The sequence below is a fragment of the Strix aluco genome, chromosome 18 (genome assembly GCF_031877795.1).
Source record: "Strix aluco isolate bStrAlu1 chromosome 18, bStrAlu1.hap1, whole genome shotgun sequence".
Classification (NCBI taxonomy): Eukaryota; Metazoa; Chordata; class Aves; order Strigiformes; family Strigidae; genus Strix; species Strix aluco.
This window is the reverse complement of record NC_133948.1, coordinates 1,256,879-1,281,994: the sequence shown is the minus strand read 5'-3', so window position 1 is coordinate 1,281,994 and position 25,116 is coordinate 1,256,879. Positions and strand designations below refer to the sequence as shown.

Genomic DNA, 25,116 nt, shown 5'->3' with positions numbered 1-25,116 from the left:
CCCTGGGGATGGGCCATTCCTGGGGGTGTCCCCAGGGAAAGCCTCAAGGAAAGGACAGACATCACCTCGTGCTGCCACCGGCACGGTGTGCGAGGCTGGAAAGCGGCAGCACAAATGTCATCCCTTCTGCTGACAAAAGGGTATCATTAGAGTGGGAAATTACAGAGAGATGTATCATGTTCTCATTACGCTCTCAGGACCGCAGGCTCGCTGACCTCTGCAGACACCAGAAGTCATTTAGTTTAATGGGACGAGTGTTAATACCGAGGAGACGGTGCGCAGAAGTGTCCTGCCCGTCCCCTGGCTCCGAGTGTGCCCCCGCGGTGCTTGGGGGGTGGCAGCTGCAGGGGCAGCTGCTCAGCCGCCCCGTTGTGCATGTCAGAAGGGACTGGGAGGCTTTTTGGGGACCAAATGCCTCCCCAGCCAGCCACTGGTCCTGTGCAGGGTCCCCCCTCGGGTGCGGGGGCTCCTGTGTGATTGCAGCTGCGGTTTTGTTAAGCACCAGGAGGAGAAGGAGCTCCCAGGTTTGCTGCAAATGCCCTGGCGCTCGCCCCTCGCAAGGGATGGCCGAGGTGTAACACTGCAGCTCTGGTTAATGGTGCCAACAGCCCCGAGGGCCAAGGACCCTCTTCTCCATGGGAAGCGGCTAAAGATGATTTAGCTCAAACTCCCTGTTAAAAATGAAATCACACCCGCGAGGCTGGCACTGCTGAGCGAGGCTAATGCCTCAGCACAGACCTAGAAAAATGCCAGCTCCCCACGGAAAGAAAACCTATGGAGTTTACTTACCGAGTTAAACTTGTTGGCCCCCCTAAGACGCTTGTGTAACGTCCCTGCAAAATGTGGAGTGCCTCAAAATGCTGTCAGAGGGAGGAAAAGGAGCGTTGGAATCCTGCGTGTTCCTGCTGGCCCTGCCACCTCTGCAGCCCCTTGCTCAGCCGGCTGAGCAGGACAGACCCTTCACCTCTGCTTTGTCCAGATTAATAACTCCCCACTTCATTCATCTGCTTGTTGTTTCAAATGATATTTAATGTTAATCAGCTAGAACGATGGAGAAATCTGTGCAGCTGTAGCAGGCAGCTGCCTTGGGGTGCCACAGACTCCAGTTGCTTTTTGCTGGGCACTGCCAGTGGGAGCCTGGGTTCCCACTGGTGACACTGGTCAGTGGTGGTGTGCTCTTACCACATCCCCTAAGCACAGGCAGCTGCCAGATGCGAGCAGTCAGGACACTGCAGGGTCAGCACGGGATGGCTGGACCCCTGCCCTGAGCCAGCGGGCACTGTGATGCCCAAACTGCCTCCCTGTTGCCCCCCCAGATCATCGACCTGACGACGGAGCTGTCGGACGAGCGGTACAAGGGCGATGTCGCCTGCCAGGTCCTGGACGGGGAGCGGGCGGAGAGGCTGCGGGGCGCCCGCGAGCTGCAGGAGCTGCAGGTAGGAGAGCCCCGAGCCGTCGGGCCATGCCAGTGGTGATGCTGCCCTCTTGGCACAGCCTTGCTGGACCCGAGTGCCCGGGTAAAGCTGCTCCCTTCCTTCCCCCGGGTTTCCCCAGAGCAAACACGACCAAGTGCAGAAGAAACTGGAGTCAGTGGAAAAGCAGCTGGAAGAGGCCCAGCAGCTGGTTCAGTTGCGTGAGATGAAGATAAGTGGCTCTGGAGGAGGTAGGGGTGTCCCTTCGGGGGCGATGCATGCTCTGGGCATCCAGCCTGACCTGTGGGGCCAGCGTGGCCACCTCTGCAGGCCAGCAAAGCCTCTTGCACTGGGCAGAGGTTTGGCCCTCCCAAGCAGTGCTGATCCCCCAGCCCCTGACAACCCCAGCATGGTTTTGGCACATTCCTCTGGCAGGAGCTGGCAGCGACAGCTTGGTCACACACGGTGCTGGCACTGCCGGCAGCTCAAAGTGTGTTTGGAGCATGTTTTGGAGCGATGAGGAGGCTGCTAAGACACAGGGGATGGGACGGGATGGCATGGGATGGCATGGGATGGGTTGAGCATGCACGCTCTGCCTAAGGTGAGGGTACATGGGTGCCCAAAGCAGAGCTGCGCCCTACGAGCTTGGTGCTGATGTCGGTGCCATACGGGAGCCGTGGTGCCGTTGTGCATTCACCCATCCGACCCCGGCACAGCCGGTCAGGCCTGAGCACCCACCCAGTGCCTCTGGCTCCCTCTCCATTTGCAGAGGACGAGTGGCAAGTGCGCTTCGAGTGTGCGCAGACGGAGATCGCCTTCCTGCGGAAGCGGCTGGTGCAGCTGGAGGAGCGGTTGGAGTCCGAGCTGGGCGCCAAAAAGGGGCTCGAGCAAAAGGCAAGTGCTGCCGGCCCTGGGCTCCAGAGGGGACAGGGGCTCCCCAGGGTCACGCTGTGGAGCGAGGCTGCTGCTGGAGCTGGGTGTCCTCTCCCAGCTGTTTTCTGCTGGTTCGAGGATAAATCCCCCCAAACTTCCTTCAAGCTTAAAAAGTCATTTTGTACCAGAACATGGCAAAACTCAACCCTGCTCAAGTGGGAGTGTGAGCACAGGGTGGGAAGCTGCGGGGTAGGGAGAGGCTCAGCGGTGGGTCTTGGTGCTGATCTGCCTTTTGGGTACTGGATGGGGTTGTTCTTGCACCATCTGTGCTGCAAAGAGCTGCTGATGCGCAGAGCTGGCTGTTCTCGAGCTTTGCCATGAGGCGGGAGAAAGCCAGTGTGCCTGGGAGTCAGGTCGCTTCCCATAAGAGTAAAATAAAGAAATGAGTATTATCCATGGTACATTAAAAAGTAATAAAAAAAGCAGCCCAGTCTTAGGAGCTTGGGTAAAGCAAAACAGCCCATTTGCTTCCAGACAGTTAGTTTGGAGTTACAGGCTTCATTAATGCAAGATTTTGCTTATTTAAAGTAATTCCTTAATGACTCCATTCCCTGGCTGGCAAGAGCTCTGCGTGTCTCTGTGTCCCAACCACGATGTGACTCCTTGGGGGATCCAGCTCGTTCAGTCCGAGCGCTGCTTTTTGCAAAGAAACAGGATCATGGGTCGGCCCCTGGGGCAGCTTCGCTGACTCAGCAGGGGGGCTGGGATGCTGCAGGAGGGTACCCGGAGCGTGAGGGGTCAGAGCACCTAAATTTGTCCTTGTTTGGGTGAAAGATCTCTGGGTGAAGCATCCCCTGGCGCGGGAGCGGGGCTGAGCATGGGGCAGGGTGCATGTGCCAGGGGGTCCCTCCGCCGCTCACCGCCGCCTCTGCCCGCAGCTCGGCGAGGCACAGGCAGCCTGCGAGGCGGCCAAGAAGGCATCGCAGCAGCTGCGGCGGCGGTGCAGGCGGCTGGCCTGCGAGCTGGAGGACGCGCGGGTGCTCGCCGAGAGCCAGCAGAGCCGCAGCCATGAGCTGGAGAAGAGGCAGAAGAAGTAAGGCCAGCGGGAGAGCCTGGGAGGGCAGGGGACAGGGATGCTCAGGGTGGCTTCGGGTGACGAGGGGCTGCTCTTTTCATCCTCTTTGCTGGAGGTTGCACCAAGCCGAGATGTTACTTTTACATCCCATGACTGTGTGACTGTAACACGCTTCCATAATAGCCCTCACCCTCAGTGCGAGGCTCGGTGGCATCGTGGTGGGGTCTGCCTGGGGCTCGGAGCTGGCCCCGTGTCGCTGGGTGCGGGGACACCCTGGTGCCGGGTTGTCCCAGGCTGCGCTGTGCCCTTGGCGGGGTGTGACTGTGCCGGGAGCGCTGCTGGCAAAGCAGGTGCCTGCTCTCGAGGAGAGGGGTCCAAGAAATGATCCCTCAGTGTTTTAATGCTGCTGATTGGTACCTGTGAAGGAAATAGGTTTTCTGCCCAAAAATGGGATGCCAAGACCAAACAGGCAGAGAAAACGTGGGAAATCACGAACCACTTTCTTTATAATTTTTTTTAAATTTACACTTTGTTGCTGGTGTTCCCTGCTTGCCTGTGCTGAGACGCTGACTGTGGGCTGGGCTCAGCCTCACCCAGAGATAAGAAGGTGCTGAGAAGCTCCCGGGATTATTGCTCCGAAGCGGCAACGCTTCTTCCAGAGCTGAAACCAAACCCTCGGCACAGCAGAGGCCCGGCTGGCCCTGGGGAGGGAGCTGCCCACAGTGGTGGGGAGCAGAGGGCTGCTGCCTGCACAGAGGCACATGTCGGGGTGTTTTGGGTCTGTTGCAGCTGATTTTAGTGGTTTTTTGCGCTCTGCTCTTAGCAAACCACCTGTGTGCACATCACTGCTGCTCCACGCCGTCCACTTCCCACGGCTGGCGCTTGTGTGGAGGAATTAGGGATCCACAAAATGATGGCAGCGCTTTGCAGACAATAAGCTTTTTTTTTTGGTCCTCTCAAAAGCACTTGGGAAGTCCAGCGCCAGAAGCCGCGGCCTTGGCGCAGCTCCCCTGCCAGGAGGCAGCCGCGCTGCTGTCGCAGACCTGCTCGGGAGAGGAACCTGTGCTTTCTCCTCCAGGTTTGACCTGCAGTTAGCCCAGGCCCTGGGGGAGTCCGCCTTTGAGAAGAGCCTCCGTGAGAAAGTGTCACAGGAGAACATCAGCATCCGATGGGAGATGGGCAAACTTCAGCAGAGCTTAGAAGTAAGAGGAAAATATCCCACTTTGCTGCTTTATATCCAGTTTTGGGAGCAGCTCTCAGAGCCATTATCTTTGCAATTATAGCAGAGGCAATCAGGCACAAACCCAGCAACTTGATTCCAATTTCTTTTAGCTCAGTTCTGGGATGTGTCTGATGTATTTAAATAACATTATCCTCTGCCAGAAGAAAGCCTATCACTTTTTACAAGTGATACCCATCCCATACTTTCTCTAATTAGGCCCACCCTCATTTTCACTGAAGTCCCTTGTGGTGGGGACAGGGCTGAGGAGGTTAACTGCTGATGGTGGGGAGGGGGCTGACCCGCTGCCTGCTGCTGCTCCAGGGTGTTTCTGATGATGCTGTTGGAAACAGTCTGGGTTTTAAGAGCGGGGTGCTTGTGCAAAGCCCCCCCCGCCGTCCTGCGTCTGGGGCTCATCTGCTGACCCTGCACTCTCCCCCGCCGAGCAGCAGAAGGAGGCGGAGGCAGCCAGCCTGGCGCAGCGGGGGACAGTGCTGGCCAACCGGGTGCAGGAGCTCAGCACCCCCAGCGCCCTGGACCCCCGCACCGTGCCCGCGCTCAGGAAGCAGCTCTGGGACCTGGAGACCAGCGCTGCCGAGCAGCGGAAAGAGCTGGAGCGGCAAACGGCCGCCGTCGATCACCTGGAGCAGGTAGCGTGGTCCTCACCCAGGCTGGGGCTGGGTGCGCCGGGGATGTTCATCCCCCCCACAGGCGTGTTAAGCCCACACCAGCACCATCCCCATCCCTCTGGGGTTGTGTGCGGCTGCTGGTGCATTTGTCTTTCAATCTTTCAGCTCCACCAGAGACTGGAGCTGGAGATAGAGCGGATGAAGCAGATCCACCAGAAGGAGCTGGAGGACAAGGACGAGGAGCTGGAGGATGTGCGGCAGTCCTGCCAGAGGAGGGTAGGTCGGCGCCGGGAGGGGTACACACGATGCTGGGTGCTCCCCAGGGCTTCCCTTGATCATAGTGAAGAGGAGGAGCCATTCATAGGGGTCCTTCCTCCCTGGGGAGTGTCGGGGTGGGTGGGTGCTGCTTTCCCATTGCCAGCCCGGTATGAGCCCTGGTCACAGCGCTCGGGTGCAAAAATCCATGTCTGGGTGAGGTGTGAGTCCCTGCTGCGCTGGAGGGGCTGTTGGGGACGGTGCCAGAGCCACGTGCGATGCAGCACACGGGCACGGTGCTCCCGGTAACACCAGTATCATGCCAAGGGCACCAAGTCTAGCCAGCCAGGGCTTTGTGTTTGGTGATAATGAACAGAAAAGACCATTTCAACAGGGCCACAAGGTCGTTGGCATGCAAACATGCATTCCAATTTCTTCAAAATCCCTGGGGCATTTGATGCGGGGTTGCATGGTAGCAGCCAGTTCCCATTAGACCTGGGGCATGCCTGGCTGTCGATAGTGAATTAACATTGCTGAGGCTTAATGAAGCGGCCGGTGGAGCTTTGCATGTGCTATTTTAGGAAGGCAGGACAAGTGGGAAGGCAAACGAAGCAATCTCTGCTCCTCCTGCTCCTGGCAGCACACAGTCGTGCCCAAAGCCATAAGGCTCTGTGTGCCACGGGGGGCTGCCACCGTGCAAACGCCGCCGTTTCCCACCACGCTGCCTTCCCGCCTCTGTTGGCCAACGGGGTGTCGTTCATCCTTCCTCTCCCTCACCCTGTGTGGCCTGGGCATTATTTTCCAAATGAGTAAATGGCAGAGACACTCCGGAGAGCAATCGATATTTAGCAGCTTGCTCCCATTCCCTGTTTCAGTCCTGTTTCTGAGCAGCAGCTGGGAGTGCAGGGGGTGGCTGGGGCAGGGAGGGCAGCCTGGCACATCCACTCCTGTGGGGGCAGCTTGCAGCAGCTTGCAAGGGGAGGAGCGGGCTGTGCAAGGGGCTGGCTTGCTCTGTTAACACATTTCCACCACCACCACCCCCAGGCTGGGCTCACTGAACCCCTCAGAGCTGCATGGCAGAGCTCTGCGATGCCACCCCGGGTCTGGTTCCCTCCTGCAAAGCCCTCGCTGGTGCTGCAGTGCTGGGGGACAGCGATGCTTGAGCAGAGGGAAAGGCGGAGGGATGCAGGGCCCTGCTCTCAGCGCTGGCTCTCAGGCTCTCTTTGCTCCCGGGAGCAGTACAAACCCTGCCTTTACGGCATGCTCTGCCCGGTGAGGTCACTGTCACCTCCTTGCTGGTGGGGAGCCGGAGCAAGAAGCATGCTGCCTGCCTGGTTTGTGGTCACGGGATGCTTTGAGAAACCCTGGAGGGATTAGAGCCAAATCCCTCTTCTAGCTCAGCGGAAAGCCCTGTGTTCCTGCTCCAGAGCTGCAGGGACAGGCCTTGGGGACCTCTGAGCATGCCTCACAGTCTGGGTGGCTCAAACAGCCCATCGTGTCCCCAAAAGTCCTACAGGCTCCTGGACGGCTTCCCCTTTCTCCTCCTGGCCCGGAGCGGCTGCACTGCCTGGGGGATAGCAGGGGCTCCAGGCGATGTGGCCCATTCCTGTTCCCCAGCGCCAGCTGCAGTGATGGCAGGTTTCGGTGCGCACCCTCTCCCGGGGCCATGCCAGGGTGCAGGGCTTTGGCAGGGGACAGCCGGGCTCTGAGCACGGCTGGGTCTGTCTCCCGCACACAGCTCCAGCAGCTGGAGATGCAGCTGGAACAAGAGTACGAGGAGAAGCAGATGGTGCTGCATGAGAAACAGGACCTGGAGGGGCTCATCGGCACCTTGTGTGAGCAGGTAAGAGGACAGTGCCAGCCCCCGGGGCTGCCAGCGGGGAGAAGCGTCCTCCGCTCTCCTGGCTGCTACCTCCTGGCCAGCCAAACCGCTTTGCTGACCGTGCCCCGGCTCAAAGTCCTGCCCGTGGAAAAAGGGAGTGTGAATGTTCAGTTGTTCAGAATGTGTTCAGTTTTGGGCCCCTCACCCCAAAAAGGCCATTGAATGACTCGAGCGTGTCCAGAGAAGGGCAACGGAGCTGGTGCAGGGTCTGGAGCACAGGTCTGATGGGGAGCGGCTGAGGGAACTGGGGGGGTTTAGTCTGGAGAAGAGGAGGCTGAGGGGAGACCTCATGGCCCTCTGCAACTCCCTGAAAGGAGGGTGCAGAGAGGGGGGATGAGTCTCTTGAGCCAAGGAACCAGCGCCATGCCAAGAGGGAATGGCCTCAAGCTGCGCCAGGGCAGGGTCAGACTGGCTCTTAGGAAGGATTTCTTTGCAGAAGGGGCTGTTGGGCGTTGGAATGGGCTGCCCAGGGCAGGGGGGGAGTCCCCATCCCTGGAGGGGTTGAAGAGTCGGGTTGACCCAGCGCTGAGGGATCTGGTGGAGTTGGGAACGGTCAGGGTGAGGTTCATGGTTGGACTGGAGGAGCTTCAAGAGCTTTTCCAGCCGAGATGATTCTGGGATTCTGTGAATGTCTGTGTGCAGGTGGATGGGGCAATGGTAGGGCTGTTCACGCACGTGCAGCCGGCTGTGCTGCCTCTTCCACACGCCCTCCGTCAGAGCAGCGGCTGTGCAGATCAGGCACTGGGTGCCAGGAGAGTTTTGGGACATCATGTAGGAGACAGCTGATCCCGCCAAGGACCCACGAAGGGGGACTGTTCGCTTTTGTGCAGGAGAATTATCTAAGCAGTGGGAGGCATCCGCTTTTGGTAGTATTTTCATGAGAGTCAAAGTAACCAGGACTAACGCTGGAGCAGCTCCAACTGCCCAGAAAAGCAGTTTATCAGATTCTGCTCTTTGCAGAGGAATTCTATCCCAGACACATTTGTTGAACAAATCCTTTTTCACTCTCTAATGTGTCTGTGGCAGTGATTGAAATGCACGTAATGGGAAAAGCACACACAGCTGCTCCCTGTTAAATTAGAAGGCGAGGGGCTGAACTCAGCCTCATTGAGCAGCATTTATCGGCCTGGACATCACTCAGCATCACCAAGCAGCCAGGCCTGGGCGCCGTCTCATGCACCAGCTCCTGCCAGAGGAGCTCTGGGGACCAAGCAAGGTCCCGCCTGGCCCTTCCCTGGGGCCACGGTGCTGCCAGGGCCGAGGACGGCGTCAGTCTGGCGCGTTCTGTGTTGCCATCTGGGTGCTGCTGTGGCCCAGGGCTCCCCGGAGCTCAGCCAGGCTGGGTTTGTGCTGGTGCCTCCCCACCGCCCTTGCAGAGCCCCCGCCGCTTGTGCCGCTCCCTGTGCGCAGGAGAGGAGGAGCTGATTATCCGGAGCTGCGGTAATTAAGCGGCGCATCCTCCGGCTCTTGGCACAGGCCGGCTGGATTTTACCATTTCACCGGCCCTGGCAATTGCGTGTGTTCATTAAACAGGATGAATCTGGGAGCTTTGCGACACCGAAATGGCAGGCGTATTTCAAGTAGACACAAAATGGTCTGACGAGGCTTATCCATAACATCCCCCCGGCTCCTGGCTTATAAAATGTTTGGGGAACTGTCAGAATAAATCTTGCTGTATAAAAGCAGGGTATTATTATAACTGCCTCTCAGTCCAATACGTCCCTCTTGTTCGGTGGAAGAGAACTGAGATGGATGAGGAGGCAGCAGGAGCTGCACGGAGCAAAGCCGGGGATGCTCTCGAGGAAAAGGCACCTTCTCCTTCCCTGGACTGTCCCCAGGCGCTGCCCGGGCAGCCCCCGGCCCCACCACAGGCAGTCGCAGGTGTGAGGGGAAGAGGAGACAGAACGGTGCAGCTGGGGATTGCTGTGGTGTAGGTGAGATACAACCAGAGCCTCGAAAGCAGCTATTCAATGAAATCCCAGCTTTGTAACTTAAAAAGCACCAGGCTGCAATGGTGGGAGGAGGCGGCGGCTGCTGTACCTGCTGCTTCCAGCCACGGTTCAAAATCCATCCTCTGCGGCGCTGGACAGACCCTGAGCTGCGGGAAAATGATGCTGAACGGCGGCCAAGATACAGTCTGTGGGGATGGCAGCGATAGCAGCAAATCTGCTGCGCTGCAGCGCTGGTATAAATGCTGTCTGATTTACAGTGGACAGCGTGCTTCAGAGCAGTTTATTAAAAAAGAAAAAAAAAAAAAGAGCCAACCCAGAAAACTAATTAAGGAAATGGAGATGCCAACGATTTCTGGTTCCAGCAAATGCCAGCCAGCTCTAAACCAGGTTACAAGGTCAAATCTGCACAATTAATTTTAGCCAGTGAACAGAAAATAGGAGAACAGGTTTGAAACAAGAGGAGCCACGGAAAACAGACTAAATGGAAAATGCTCTTACACTTCAATTAGTCTGAAATCAAGCACTGAAACCATGTGCCTGTTTACTTGGTGTTTTTCTAATTCTTTTATTCTCGTAACCATGGTCACTCTCAGCTTGAGGGGGGAATGTAGAGAGGTTTTTTTTTAAGGTGCTTCCTACTTCCCTTCTTTAAAAGGCTCAGAGTAACGTGGTGACACCCCACTGCCCGGGGATGAGCCTCCAAAATCACTCAGCAGTTATTTTCCGCCAGCGCTGCTGGGGATTCACGCCCCAGAGATTGCTGCCTCCCGCTCCGAAGGCCGCAGCATCGGTTACGTCCCTCCGCGGCCGACGGCAGCTCCAGATGCTTTGCATTAGAGACGAGTAAATAACTCCTAATGAAGCTTTCCTCATCAGCGGTTCACTTTTTTTTCCCTCTCCCCTTTGGGCTGACTTTCTCCTGACTTTGTCACTCTTTTCCCCAAAGGGGCAGAGGGTTTTTTCTGGCTTTTTTTTTTTCTTTTGCACAATGACTTTTGGATTTTCTGGGCCAGCTCTTGGCACAGTTGCTGGACCCGCATCTTCTGGGTCTGCCCCTCTCTGACCCTCCCCCTTGGGCAGGGTAGTTTCCCAGGGGGGTGACAGTGCCTGGTGGCCACGAGGACGGGGTGCCATGGCTTTGGGGACCCATAGTGCCCACCTGTGCCCCTACTGGCCACAGGGATGGCTCACTGGGCTGATGGAGACCAGGGGTGGGCTAATGTTTTCAGAAGAACAGCTTTCTGGTAGGGAAAAAATGTGGTTTGGTGGAATCTGCCAGTTTTTATGTTTACATAATTTATTTTCTCCCTTTTATTTAACTATTAAATTATTTTTATTTGATAAAGAGGGAAAATTGTAATATTTGTACATAGATATTTAATATCTTCTTGCATCATGACTTCAGCACTACCAAAACAATTCTATTCCCCCATTTTGTGGGGAATGCTTTGGGGTGGGACAGAAAAGTCTGACGGAGGTTTTGCAAGGTGGAGCGGGCCGGCAGGACTCGGAACACCCCCCTTTTCTCTTCCCCAGATCGGCCACCGCGACTTCGACGTGGAGAAGCGGCTGCGGCGGGACCTGCGGCGGACGCGGGCCCTGCTCGCCGACGTGCGGCTGCTGCGGGCGGCCCCCGGGGAGCCCGGCACCGGCACCCAGGAGCTGGAGCGGCTGCGCAAGCAGGTGGGTGCCTTCGGGTGAGGGGGCAGCTCCCTGCCCGGTGGAACATCCCCCTTTACAGAGCAGAAGCTGCCAGAAATATTTGCGGGGCTCCGGGTTTGAATTGTGCGACCCAGCGCAGGCCAGGGCGAGAAGTGCCTCTTGTAAGGAGCAATTCTCTGTAATTAAGCCAACAGTGGTTAAGTATTTTTTTTCCCATTTTTTTCCCCGCAGCCCTGTGAGTTACCTTCTGTTCAGTGCGTTTTCTCTCAGTCTAATAAGGAGCTCCAGCGGCGCTGGGCTGGGGAGGCGTTGCCATAGGGATGCTGTAAGGCAGGAGCAGGGATTGCAGCGGATTTTACCATTGTTTAAGCGCAGACAGCCCGGGTTCACCCGCAGCTGAGCGACCCGGCGAGCGGCTGCAGGCATGTGCCATGCTTGTGCCCACCAAGCCCGGGGATGGCCTCAGCCCTGGGGCGAGCTGGGGGTGCCACGGGGTGCCTTGTCATGGGTGGCACGGGGCTGTCCGTCCCCAGGCTGGCCCTGCACATCCATCCCGCAATGCTGAGCCCTGGGGCTGAGCTCACAATGCTGGTCCTCCAAAACAACTCGGTGATTAATCTGTGCTGTACATTTCCCCTAGAAACAAACTAATCGGGAGGCATGAACAATTCCAGCAACATACATATATAATTGAGATAATAGTTCTGCATAAATAACAGCTGTGAGCAGCAGCTGTTCCCACCTGTGCCGGGGGAGAAGGGGAAGGTGAGCTTGGCCTGACGTGGCTGATGGGGTGCCCGTGCCCATACTTGTGTCCATGCCTGTGCCACCGACGTGGGCAGCCAGGGCAGGGGATGGCCATGGCCAGGGCAGGCAGCAGGAATGGCCATCGTTGGCACTCATGAGTTCTTTCTTAAACCTTCCTGAGCGAATGCTGTAATGCCACACTTAATGAATCCCTCGGTATTTCCCAAATCCTGCTTTGGGGCTGGAGATGATGCCCAGACCCTGCCTTGCTCTTTCCCAGCCCCTGGTGCTGCTAATGGGGCTGGGCCCTACGCTCCGCGCCAGAGTCCGCTGCGCTGCTGGGGGACCCTTCCCATGTGCTGATCCAAGGGACCAAGCGGTGATGCCGGGATGCTCGCTCTGCCCGGCCAACGTGGCCATCCCCGGGGTGTCCAGCCCCGTCTCACTTGGGGAATAACAGCTTGTTCCCCGAGCAGCCCAGTCCCCGCAGTGAGGCGGGCTCGTGCAGGAGGTTGCTTTCTCTTGCCCGTGCCCACAGGGCCATAAGATCCATCCCCGGCTCCCTCGCTTTGGAGAGCGGGAAGCCTTAATATTGGGAATATTGAGATTTTGCTGCACCGCCAACACCGAGGCTCTGCGTGCGTTAAAAATGCCTCATGATTATTCCATCCTTTAAATTTAAACAATTTCTAATGGCATTCATGACGACTTTCTCAAAAGCCGATACATCCTACCACCAGCCCACAAACCTCCACAAGAATAAAAACTTTGCTAAAATGCTACATTTCCGTTAATCAAAATCCATATGGCTAGAAGTATAGCATTGTTTCTTAATAAGGCTGAAGCATCCATTTTACGCAGGTATTTAACAGATGGTGCAGCACAGCAAACTAATGTTGTTCAGACGATCATACATTATGCATTTTTGGGGGGGGATTTCAATTTATTCTTCCCAAGTGGGAAAATTCCATTACATGAAGTGAAGTGGAAGCTTGTATCTAATGAGAGGACCTGAAGATGCATTTCTCTCCGATTAAACTATCTGGAGTTTTAGTGTAATTGTGGCAGGGGAAAGGCCAGTCCCTGGGGCTGGTCGTGGATGGGGTTGCTTCTGGAGGAGCCCGAAGCTGGGCAGGTGGGAAAGCCCTCGGCCATAAAAGCAGCAGTCAGTCCCATCGGCATCTTTCACGTCTCCCAGCAGCTATCGCTCGGGTCACTTTGGTAACGGCTGCCCGAGCTTTATGCAAAACACAAAGGCCATTTTTCAGCCGGTGGAAGAAAGGGAAACACGGCGCGTGTCGCTGCGAGAGCGGCTCTGCAGATGTATGAATAAACTGGCTGGGCAATCCATCAGCGCGGGCTGGGCTGGGACACAGGCACATCATTTTAAATAATGGTTCTGCGGGTTTCAAACTGCTGAATCTCTCCGTGCCAGAGCTTTGTTTTTCCCACAGTGAGCAGATTCTGGTGGGCGCTGTAGCTGGAGACCCAAAGATGTTTGGGGTTATTTCTTCCCGTCCAGTCTTTGGTTTGTGCAGGGCTGACAGAATGGCTCAGAGGTGGAAATGGTGGTCCCAGGAGGCAGAGATTTTCTCACCAAAGGAGTTAAAATTAGTGAAAAGGGGATGCAGTTTACGAAGGAAGGTGGAGGCTGAAGATCACATTTCCACATGCACCAGAAAGACGGTTGCTCTGGCCCTGGGATGGAGGGGGAAAAGGTTCCTGTTGCTGCTGGCGATCACGCCAAGCAGTTGAAGGAAATGAGCCGAGCATTGCTCCAGTTACAGTACTTTGCAATCCCCTTTTCTTGAGGGAGAGAGTAAAATAAGATGAGTAAACCCTGAGAAAATAGCCTAAAACACTCAAACTCTCGCTGTTGTGCGCAGCGGCTCCCGTTGCCCCCAGGAGCTCTGTGTCCTCTGCAGGGGAACGGGGACTGGGCATGGGAAATGAGCAGCGAGCGGAGAGGTTTAGTTTTCTTTTTCATAAAGGAAAGAAACAAACCCAAGCGAGCAAGGGAAGGAACTGGATGTTCAGGTACAGCCTACATAAACTCCTCCCTCCTGGCAGTGTGAGGTTTTGGGATGATGCTGCATCTTCCAGATGTTTGTGGACCATTTAAGATTATTGTGATCTTAATGGCTGAGCTATAAAAACCAAGAGCAAATTAGCATTTATAAATGTGATATTTCATGTGTATTTGCAAATGCAATTTATGCCACATGAAAAGCCCATTTGCAAACTCCAAATCATGAATTGCTCTAATCAGGAATTACATGTAATTCACATCATTTTGAAAATTAATGATCCCAGCTCTACCTCACCACGGCAGTGCCCAGGCAGAGGGTGGATGCGCAGATCGAGGCACGCGCTTCGGCACGCAGCGGGACGGTCAGTGGTGGTGGGATCTGCGGTGAGGAGGGCTGGGAGCTGCCGTGGAAGCCCGGCCGTGCCGGCTGGGAAGGGAAATGTTTTCACTGTAAACCAGGAGCAGACGGGCTGAAGAACAGCACAGATTTTTGAAAGGTTGAGTTTCTGTGTGCGTTAGCAGGGGAAAATGCTCTGGGGGTGAAGTGTAAACAGACGTGGCTGTGCGGCCAGGGCAACGGCACAATCAGCACGTGGTTTCTGCTCCTTTAATTATGATCTCCCACGATTTTTTTTCCAGTTGGAAGAGAGCGAAGCCAAGTGCGCGGAGGCCCAGAAGTCCCATCAGACAGCAGCCCTGGAGCTGGAGAACTTGCACACGGAGCTGGAGACCCTCAGCAGAAACAAGACCCTGGTGCGTTGGTGGAGCTGCAGCCAGAGCAGGGAGGGTGGGAGGGCACCAGCATGGTCCTACCTCCTTGGGTTTGATAGCGATAACCAGCTTTTTCACTAAATCAGCAATAACCAGCGTAGTTACTAAATCACCGAGCGTATTTACTAGATCACCCAGCCTCTTTGGGGACAACAGCCCCCGGGTGGTTTAATGGGTGGATAAAATCACGGCAAGGGCGCAGCGTCCCGTCGATGGGCAGGAGCTCCCTTCACCTCTCTCGGCGTGGCAGTGTGTCCCCGAGGAGGCCGCGGGGCGGGCAGTGCTGTGCCGTGGGTCCCTCGTGGGACGTGTGAGCCAGCAGCCCCATGGATCCTCCCACAGGTGGACGAGCAGCTGTACCAGCTGCAGCATGAGAGAGCCGACCTCCTGAAACGCATCGACGAGGACCAGGAAGACCTGAACGAGCTGATGGCAAAGCACAAGGCTCTGATAGCCCAGGTAGGAGCCGGGGCAGTGGAGGCTGGGGCAGCATCTCTCTCACCGGGAGGGTTTGGCAAACACTGCAGCCTAGCTGAGAGCACGTGGTGGTCCCCGTCGTCGGGAAGATGCTGTGATGAGAGGAGAGGATGGCTCATGGCTCCGGCTCGTCTCACCCCTAGTTTTGAGTCTTCTTCCAAGAGGTGTCTTGGCTTTAGTTTCAATAGTTGGGAAATCCTGTAGCATCCCCGTCTGGATCCTTTTCTGTTCTTTCTTTCACAGTTTTCTCATGCAGAAATTAAAAAGTGCTGACAGACAGCCCTGGGGCTTTCTGCGCAATATCCAGCCTAAGGCAGGCTCTCCCAGAGGATTGTCCCTGGAGCTGAGGGACTCCAAGGCTCCCAGTGGAGCAGGGGTAGGCTGGCCAGGCTGACAATTCACACTCTGGTGCCCCTTGCGCTGGTGTTATGGAGCCAGGAGTCTGTATCTAAAGAGATCCTGAGGTCAGAAATGACCTTGACAACATGGTTTCTGTCCTGATCTGCAAATATTTGTTTCAAAAATTAGCAAAGTTGCATTGAGTCAGGAGAGTTAAGCTCCTTCAGTCCAGGCCAGGAGTGGCTTGCTGTTTCGGCAGTGGGAGGCACAGGCAGGAGCCAGCCTTCAGCACCGTGCTCCTCGCAGCATGTGCCCCCTGCTCCGAGCCCTTGGCGCTTTCTCTTTCTGCAGTCGGCAACGGATATCGCTCAGATCCAGGAGCTGCAGACGCAGGTGGAGGATGTGAAGAAAGAAAAGCAGAGCCTTCAGGAGAAGGTAATTCCTCCCCAGCCCGTAACACCCAGACCTGAGGCGCGGGAGCCACCTGGCCGTCCTCTGACGTCTGTGCCCGGCGCGTCGCCGGTGCCGGTCCTGGGTGCCGTGTTCTTGTCTGAAATGAGACCGAGTCCCTGTGCAGGTGGTACAAAGCCATTTCTCTTTTGTAAAATGGTCAGTTCCTCTCCTCTTCCTGGCATGTTGTTCATGCCCCCAAGAGCAGCACGGTGCAGAAGCCACTCTCTGCCTGCTGCTTGGCCCCAGCCCGACTCTACGGGCAGGATGGGGCCAGGGCAGGCCGTGGGGCTCTGCCAGCAGTGTCCTGGGGCTGGAGGAAACTTTCGCTGGCAGGGCTCTCGGGATGGAGAGCCCCACTCCTCCCTCTTCCCTTCCCAACCTGTGGGTGCTGGGGCTGGGCCAGAGCTGACCCGGGGTGGGTGCTGCACTGCCTCGCCTCTGCGACTGCACCCACTCTCCTAGAATGCATGGATTTAATTTTAAACACATGAGTAATCCCATTAATTTAAGTGCTTTATTGGAGCGTAGCTAAGCTGCCCGGGAATCAGAAGCAGAGCTTGGTCCCTCCGAGGCGGAGCAGGTGGTGCTTTAGAGATAGGCCAGATAAAAGAAGACGAATTCCCGTAGTTCTAGGTCAAATACAAAATCTGAGCCAAACTTGTACCAGGATCACTAAAAGAGCAGTTTGCTTTGGAGATCTCGATGTAATGGCTGAAGAAACAGCTTGGTCCAGGCAGCTTTCCACGCAGGAGTAAATTGTGAATTTTTACGCCTGCTGTCCTCAAAGAGTTTGTGTGAAGAGAAAAGCAAAAGAGACCCAGGCACACGTCATCTTGCCAGCACGTTTTTAATTCAAAAATACATGTTCATGTCCTGCGTTTCCTGTGTGGTATTAGCAGGGGGGAATCCTCCAGGCAGCCAAAGGTGATGCTCCTCCATAGTGCCCCGTCACCTCGGGGGCCGTGAGAGCTCCTCAGTGCACGTCACACCAAGGCGAGGGACTGGGGGGACACCTGTGAAAGGGGCCAGGGGGTGTTTGTGTGGGTCGGGGGCCGGGGAGGTGCTAACGCAGCCCGTCCTCGCCCAGCTGCAGGCAGCGCAGGCAAGAGCAGCGCGCCTGGAGCAGAGCCCGGCCGAGCGCTCCATTGTCAGCCGGCAGGAAGCCCGCATCCGCGACCTGGAGAGCCAGCTGGACTTCCAGACCGTGCAGATGAAGCGCTTCGAGGTACCACCGCTTCATCCCGCGTGGGGAGGGTGCGGAGCCCCGGGGGGGGGTGCAGCTCGCTGGCAAAAGGTGGGCGCAGCGATGCTGCCACCTCGGCTTTGGGGGAAAAAGCACCCAGGAAGGGGTGGGGAGGGGCTTTTGGACAGTCCATACAGTCCGTGCTACTGCCAGTATTACACGTGCTTCACTGCGGTGTTTACTGGAAGCCAGCAGTGGGCCCAGTGCTATGAACACCCCGAGGAATACACAGTCCCTACCTCTAGACCCAGAGCGCGGTGTGTGCTGAGTCAGCACATCCATCACAGCACCTTCCCACCAGGCACCCCCCTGCTCTGGCATCACCCAGGAGTCAGGCCGTCAGGCTCGATCACAATATTTCACTGTCCCCATCCCTCAGCACCGTCTGCTGGCACCCCAGGATATGTTTTTACTGTCGCTTTTCCCTGAATCGTGCTGCCCGAATGAGCCCAGCCCAGGGATGAAGGAAAATGCTCTTGTGCCCCCAGAGCAGCAGCCAGCTCCGTGGGAGCCCCGGGGATGCCGTGCGGCCCTGGGTGAGGGTGCTGCCCCGGGGTGGTGGGTGTGGAGCTGGGCGCAGGGATGGACTGGGGGCACCGGGCTCCGCACCCGCTGCAGGCAGCTGCCGCCACTCATGATGTTTCCGAGCGATGTGTGATGTTGACAACACTAGTGCCTGGCTCTGCGGCGTGGGGTGGGGAGGGAGCGCTCCCCACATCGCTTGGTGATTGTCGAGAGCTCCGATGCTCCTCACCTCCATCTCCCTTGCTTCACCTCACCCCCCCCTCCCCAGGTGCTGGTGCTGCGCTTGCGAGACAGCATCATCAAGATGGGTGAGGAGCTGGAGAAGGCGGCCGAGTCAGAGGCGCGGGAGAAGGAGAGCACCAGGTACTACCAGAGGAGGATGGAGGAGATGAAAGCTGACATGGACGAGCTGGTGCAGAGGGAGCTGGAGTCCAGCCGCCGGCGTGTGGAGCTGGTAAGGGGGTGCTGCCCCCCTGGGCTCGCGCGGTCCCGGGGCCTCGGCGGGGGTTTGCTGCTGCGGCAGGTTACCCCTCCGCAACCTGCAGATTGGCCTGAGGGCCCCAGAAAAGTGATTTTGTGTGCTCTGTGTCTGGGGGTAGAGGTGGCCAACTTGCTGTTAGCTGGCCCCCGCGCAGGCGTTTCCCAGGCCACTTCCCCACGGCTGCCCTGCGTCCTGCTAATGTTGGGATGTCGGGCTCGGCTGTGGCGAGCGGAGCTGGGGAGCGCTCAGAGGGGCAGTGAGGGGTTTTGCGTCTCTCTGCAGCCCCAAATCGTTGAACTGAAGCTGTTGTTGAGTGTTGAAGCACCTCACATTCCATTTCTCCGTGGCCGGGCTGACAGCCTGGGCCGTCCCTCTGCTCCGCGTTTTGCTCCAGGAGAGGCTCAGAGAAATACCAAGAAGTTGCTCAGGTCGTTCCTGCAGCGCCATGTGCTGGTTTTCCTCGTGTCAGGCAGAACCTATGCGCTCCCCAGGCACGAGGAGAATGCCCCATCCTCCTGCCAGCCCCACCCCGTGCCGAAAGCCGGCTTCATGTGCCGGGGCTCAGCCCAAGCACCGGCTCCTCGCGGTGCTCCTGGCTTTGCCAAATCCCCGCCCTGCGGCACGGCGGCGTCGAACCTGCTCTGTGTGCCCAAAGCCCCAGCTGGATTTGGAGTACGGCAAAAATAGATTCACCTTCATTTTATAGTCCTTTACGAGCATCTCTTTTCATGTTGTTTTTTTCCAGTAAACAAAAGGAAAGCCTTGCTTCCAAGCAGTAATTGAAAGATATTGCATTTCTGCTGGCAGCAGAGCCACATTAGAAGCAGTTATTTTATCAATAATCTTTTATTTAACAATCAAGGAGATTTCAGCATTTATTTCGCCCTGAGGCTGCCAGCCTTTCTGAAGGGAATGGTGCTTTAGTGTGAATTATTCCTCATCCCCTGCCTGTGCCGCGAACAAGGCTTTGTCCTTGCTCTGCCAGCCTGAATCCTACGTGCTCACACACAGCTCCTGCTGCCGGGACACCCTCCCCCGGGCACCAAACGAGTCTCCCCTCTAGGTTGGAGTCGTGCAGCCACTGATGCTCTTTAGAGTCATGAGATTTTTCAAACGAGAGGCTCTACTGGGCGCGTGCCAGCGCCGGGCACGGCGAGTGGCTCCCTGGGCTGCAGGGCTGCCCGCGGGGCTTGAGCAACCCACCCTGGGGCCGGATCCTGCCACTCTCCCTGCGGGCGCTGAGCGAGACACGGCTTCAGTTGCTATGATAACTGTGTGTTTATTGCAGCTTTGTTAGAAACGCGATGTTTTGGAACACAGATGCGCTGTCTGTTAGGATATGGGTGGGTTCTTTTAACTGTATTTTTGTATTTGCACATATATTTTTAGAAGCTTTTTGAATGTTTCATATGGGGATGTGAATGATGGGTGTAGCAAGATACTTGGTCTTCTTATCACGCTTCTGTTCTCACAAATGAAGTTTGCATAGAAGTCTGAAAGGGATTTTAGAAGCACGTCCCTGGAATAAGACACAAAGCCCCGTGAACAGACAAACCCATAAGCAAATCCTGAGGGGTCTGGGTTTATCCGGACACCCAGGGATTTGGGGTTATCATCTGGCACGTGCGCAGCAGGGGCAGGAGGAAGGAGCCAGGCCAGCCCTACAGTGGGTGAACTCCCCCGGACACATCGCACCAGCCCCGGGTTCCTCCCCGCTGGCACAACGGCGGCTGGTCGGGGCGATCGCTCCGTGGGAACCGGGGCTCCGGGAGCCCCCCATGGCACGGCTGTGTGGGGAGCCAGGGGCTGCTGTGGTGTTCCCTGGGAGCGGAGTCATTCCCCCAGGCTGTGTGTACCCTTAACAGCACTTAAATAAAACATCGCGGGAGAGCTGTGATCGCAGAGCCCCGCCACGCTTGTCGAGAGGCTGGCGGGGAGCATCAATAGTTAATAGAAAGCCACTTACGGCTCTGCTCCTGTTAAATCCCCCATCAATTATAAATACTGCATGAATTATTCACTTAACATTACTTAAGTCATGGTCTGCACCTAACAGGTTTTTTTAAAATGTATTTAAATAAACAGTCGCGCGGTTGCGGACTTGCCACGCGCTGTCAGGGTTTCAGCGATGCGTTGAAGGGACAAATTCATTGTAGAGATCGGGTTAGAAATCCCGCCTTGCTTCCTGGGGTCCTAAGAGCTGGTGCCTGCATACAAGGTATATTATTCTCACAGCTCGTATTTATCAGTGGTGGAGGCACTTGAAAATCCCATCCCACCGTCCCCGCACCACCGCTATTTTCATCCCTCCCTCATTTTCCACCCAGCTTTGGGCAGTTGGGAGGCAGCCTCGCGCCGTTCACAGGCAGCAGGGAAAATCCAGCGAGAAGCAGGGATGGGAGCTGGAGAGCTGGCTGCCAGGCAGATGGCTCTGCCTTATGAATTTTGTAAGAAGAATGGGTTTTGATCACTTTCCAAGCCCGGTGCCGTCGCAGCAAGGGAGGCATATTTTCTAATGGCGGGGGTAGTACTTGGCCCTGGCTGTCTCTGTCTTTGCTCTGGTTGCATGTACTGGATTTCCTCCATGGAGCTGTAGCTCCTCTTTCAATAAAATCTGGATCCCAGCCTGCAACAGCTCCTCATTTCTCAGCTGCTGTGCTGACACCCAGAGCTTGACAGGCTAGACCCAGCCGCCTGGTCTCCTCGGGCCACAGCAGAAACTGAGTCATAGCGAGAAGCGAGAGATGGATTTCCAACTTAGAGTCAGTCCTGGGGAGCTGAAAAACAAGCCCTGATCTCTTTGCTCATCGTGTATGCGCACACGCATGCGCTTGTCCTGATGCAAGTGTCCCGGGGTGAAGCTGCCTGGTGTGGTGCAGGGAAGGATGGAGCAGGGGCTGGGACCAGGTGTGGGGCAGGGATGTGCGGGGCGATGAGCTGCTGTCACACCAGCGGGGATTTCCCTCCTGAGGCTGCTGTTAGGGCAGGATGATGCTGGGTGCTGGGCACGGCTGCTGGCTTTGGAGCTCCAGAGATGATGCTGGAGATGGGTCCATTGGGGAGACAAGGGTGTGTTTGGAAGAGGCCTCGTCTCAGCTGCTTTGGGTGTCCCCAGCCGTCACTAAAAGCCCTGAGCAGGGGCAGGACAGGGACAAGGCAGGGCAGGGACGCTGCATGAGGACCCTGTCCCCTGCCTTGCTTTTAGGGGGCTGTTTTCACAGAGCTTCTGGCAGAGCATCTCTCTCCTTACCTGTGGGTTTGCTGCAGTGGAGGGGAGACGCGAACTCCTAACGAGCCAGGATGGACTAATTCACCTTTTAGACAGTAATTCTTCCAGTAGGTGCCAAGCAATAACTAAAGAGCTTAAAGAACCTCCTGTTCCTGTACGGGGGTACCTGTGGCTGCGTGGCTGATGGCTGCACTGCTGGTACAACTGGGATGCCATGGGAGAAATCAAGTGGCTGCCAGAGGCTGGGTGGGGAGCTCTGGGACAGGAGTTTCGGGACTGAGCCCCGGGCAGGAGCCCTGGGGACTCGCTGTGTCTCCTCCAGCCATCCTGCACCCCCAGGCAGCTCTGCTCCCCCCCAAGCCGGGCACGCCGTGGGGGGCTTGCAGGCGCTATCTTAAAATCATTTCTTTAATGAAGCTGTGAAATTCATCAGCATAATAATTAACTATTTTTACTGAAAACTGAAGTACAGGTGTGAAGATATTCTTCACACTTTTTTTTTTTTAAAATGTGAGAGTCACAGTGTAAATAACCCTTTTTTTCCTGCTTCCAATGATGGCAGATCTCCTTTGTAATGCAGCCCTGTTATTGCCACGCAATCCAGCATCCTGCAGCACATTACAGCCTGATCTCCATGATTTTTTTTTTTTTTTCATTTGCAAGCTTTAAAGATTTTCTTGGTGCTTTCAGTGAACTTGAGAAGTGAAGTGGGAGCTGTTTATGCCTCCAGCCGGGAATGCCACGCTCCCACCCAGGCAAACCTACAGCTCCCAGCAGGGTCCCAGCCAAACCCTCTGATGTCTTGGCAGCCCTGGGCCCCTGCACCGCCTGCCCCTGGCCTTCCCCAGCTGCTCTTTTCTTTAAAAGCTGATGACTTTGACAAAGTGTAAGGACAATTATCATCAAAGGGAGCCCGTCCTTAGAGGTGAGGTTGGGTGATGGACGAGACAAGAGTGAAAATATAGGTGCTAATGAGGCCCTGCTGTACAGCAGTTTGCCATTAAAGAAGTAAATTCTTCAGGAAATGAACAGCACTTGTGGCTGCTCACACCACAAAAAGCTGCTCTGCTCTGTCTCACTCCAGACTTCAACCGCAGAAATTTTGTCACTTCCAACTTTCCGAAAACCTGCGAGTTAATTACTTAATTAAAAATAATAATGATTGATTAATACTGCAGGTGTATGCTAAATTATTCAAATAGAAGAAACCCAAATTGGACTAATTAGATTACACTTCACTCCAGGTGGATGGGAGCTTGCAAAGGTTATGTTGTGACAGCAGAACCACAAACAAAAATAAAAGACGACGACGAGGACGCGGCGCTGGATGCTCTGCGGTGCCTTGGCATCCTTTATAGTCCCATAAATTATTTCACTACTGGTTTTGCCTAGCTGTTTTTAACTTATCTTCAAATGCTTCTGAGACAAAATTAGATGAAAAAGAAGCTCTTAAGAAAAAGAGGTTTTGGAAATCCTTTTCCAGAGAAGCAATGAAAGCAAAGCCAGGATGTGGAGAGCTGGGGGATGAGGGGGTAGGAGGGAGGGAGCTGTCAGCTGAGATGTCCCCTCGCCCCGATTTCCCGGAGGGCTCCGACCGGGGCTGAGCTGTCTCCGCTCCTGCTGGTGCCCCCGAAGTGCAGGGAACAGTGCCCAGCGGGCCAGACCCGCTGCTGAGCCCTCGGCTGTGACACTTGCAGTAGGAATTAATTTTTTTGCAGCGTAACTCGTGTTGTCAGGATCTTCCCAGCATTGATGTGCAGCAGCACCCTCCTGCGAGCCCCCCTGGGTGAGAGCAGCAGGCCCTGCCGAGGCGTGGGTTTGCTGTGCACTGACCATCCCCCAGCGTGATCCCATCCCCCTTGTCTTGAGAGAGCCTTTAATTCAGGCTCCCTGTCAGCAGAAGTTAACCTCAGCTTTCTAAAATAAATGCTTCTGACCTGCCAGCGGACGGGTGCTGTCAGGTTTGGGGAGTGCTGTGCTCTGGGGCGATCTCTCCGCCGATACGCTGTGAATGGGAGAATCTAATTTGGAAATGTATGCAAAGCCAGGCAGAACATATATTTTATTTATTGATTATAAAATATACATCAGCCGGGGTTTCTGAGCTGGTCAGGCTGGTGTCTGCTGTGCGTGACTGGCTGGTTTGGTGGAAGGAGCCAGATCTGCCGGCGCCAGCGGGGAACTGGGGTTTAATGGCAGAGGAATCTCCTGAGCCCGTGTAGCAGAAGTGCTCCCAGCCCCACTTTGGGAAGCTGAGCACCTTGCTCTGGGCTGGTGCCACGTCCCCGTCTCTCCCCGTCTCTCCCTGTGCTCCCCGTGCCACGGCCGGGTGCGTGGGCTGGTCAGCAGGATGGACGTGGTAGGGCTGCTCCAAACCGCTGCGAGGCAGGAGAGAAATTAGTGGAGCTTTTCAATGGAAAATCAACCTACACATGAAGCAAAGGACTGTTGGTTCTGCTTCACCATCTCTGGTTTGTGGCAGGAGCTGCAGATCCTGGAGCTTTGTGCAAGTCTGGTATCTGCTGCTTTGCAAGGGAGAAGGCAATGAGCTGTGCTTCTCTGTGGGGTCGGGGGGGGCTTCCAAGGGCTGAGGGGAGCCCTTTGGCAGCTCAGTCCCACACCGACACTTCCCGGTCAGCTGGGCCCTGGCCTGGTGGCTGGGTCCCCACCCTGAGCAAGCAGCCCCCCGCCGCAGTGTGCAGGACACATTTTGGGGAGTCGCTGGGCTCCCATGGGGCAGCCCCAACGCTGCTCCTCGTGTGTGTGGGCTGGCACGAGCCGCCGGCCGAGGTCTGTGCGTGTGGCTGGGGCTGAAATCCCCCTGCGGGTGGGTTTGCGGTGCAGTGCATATCCTACCCCTGCAGAGGCTAAAGAGTAGCAGGAGAAAAGAATCTTATAAACGGTTGGAAAATTGCTGCCTTCCTCCCCAGGCATTGTGCAGCGTGAGGGTGGCTGCTCCAGCCTTCGCCCCCTCCCTGATTAGGTAGAAAGAGCTGATTCCCCCGGCAGCCGTTTCTTTATAAGCCCCGTTCATCAGCACGGCTCCTCTGATTGCAGCCCCGCCCCGCCCCAGCAGCAGTCTGGGTTCCCCATCATCACCAGCGCCAGCCGGAGCACGGGGGCTCCGATAATGGGCCATTAATGATAAATAACGCAGGCAAGATGATGTGAAGTCACCTTTCCTCCCCGCAGGCCCAGCCGCAGTGCAGCGCATCTCGCCACTCCCCGGCAGCCCCTCATCTGGCGTCGTGTGAGGTTTCTCACACGTGGCGAAGGGCAGTGGCCAGCTGGTTCCAGCTGTGGCCACCGAGCCACAGCGTGTGGGGAAGCCGGGAACTGGGCGGGGGCAGGTCCTGCTGTGCTCGGGTGGGGTGGGGCTCTGCTGAGGCTGGTGGGGAGCGGTGATGCTGTCGCCTGGTGCCTCGGCAGCCGGGTGATTCCCTCAGCTCCCGGCTGCTCCCCAGGGTGGGGGAGGACGGGCTCATCCCCGGGGTGCGGCGGGATGGGGAGCGGGCACGGCCACAGGGGCCCCACCACTCGCTCCACTCCCCTGCTTCAGCAGAGCCACGTGAGCAGGCGGGGTAGGAGTTTTCTCAATATCTTGTCCCTGTTTTTTTTCCCCGTTTTCTGCTCAGAGGAAATAAAAAGCTGGCAACGCTCGCAGTTCATCCTGAGCGAGGATGTAAATGCTCAGACCAGTTACTGTATTAAAAGGGAAATGCTTCTCACATTTACATTTAGATTGAAACGACGTGTGTCAGAGGTGTCTAACAGCTCCCTGGGATAACAGTGGCCTGACGCTGGGGCCATTCTTGTCAGTTTATATTATGAAGATTTTTTTTTTGTGTTTGAAATGTAAGTAT

The 25,116-nt window shown here is 56.1% G+C and overlaps 1 protein-coding gene across 3 annotated transcripts in view; it reads left to right on the top strand.

The window, feature by feature from the left end:
- MYO18B (myosin XVIIIB) overlaps positions 1-25,116 on the top strand; it is a 70,588-nt gene that overhangs the window by 30,448 nt on the left and 15,024 nt on the right. For 2 of the 3 annotated variants that reach the window (XM_074844242.1, XM_074844240.1), the window contains exons 26-39: positions 1,317-1,436; positions 1,555-1,663; positions 2,182-2,306; positions 3,224-3,378; positions 4,439-4,562; positions 5,029-5,229; positions 5,374-5,484; positions 7,202-7,306; positions 10,834-10,980; positions 14,375-14,488; positions 14,849-14,965; positions 15,674-15,757; positions 16,863-17,000; positions 17,812-17,997. In XM_074844242.1, coding sequence (XP_074700343.1) covers positions 1,317-1,436; positions 1,555-1,663; positions 2,182-2,306; positions 3,224-3,378; positions 4,439-4,562; positions 5,029-5,229; positions 5,374-5,484; positions 7,202-7,306; positions 10,834-10,980; positions 14,375-14,488; positions 14,849-14,965; positions 15,674-15,757; positions 16,863-17,000; positions 17,812-17,997 — 1,836 coding nt within the window. The remainder of the gene's footprint in view (positions 1-1,316; positions 1,437-1,554; positions 1,664-2,181; positions 2,307-3,223; positions 3,379-4,438; positions 4,563-5,028; positions 5,230-5,373; positions 5,485-7,201; positions 7,307-10,833; positions 10,981-14,374; positions 14,489-14,848; positions 14,966-15,673; positions 15,758-16,862; positions 17,001-17,811; positions 17,998-25,116) is intronic. The other variant, XM_074844241.1, reaches the window with a different exon arrangement.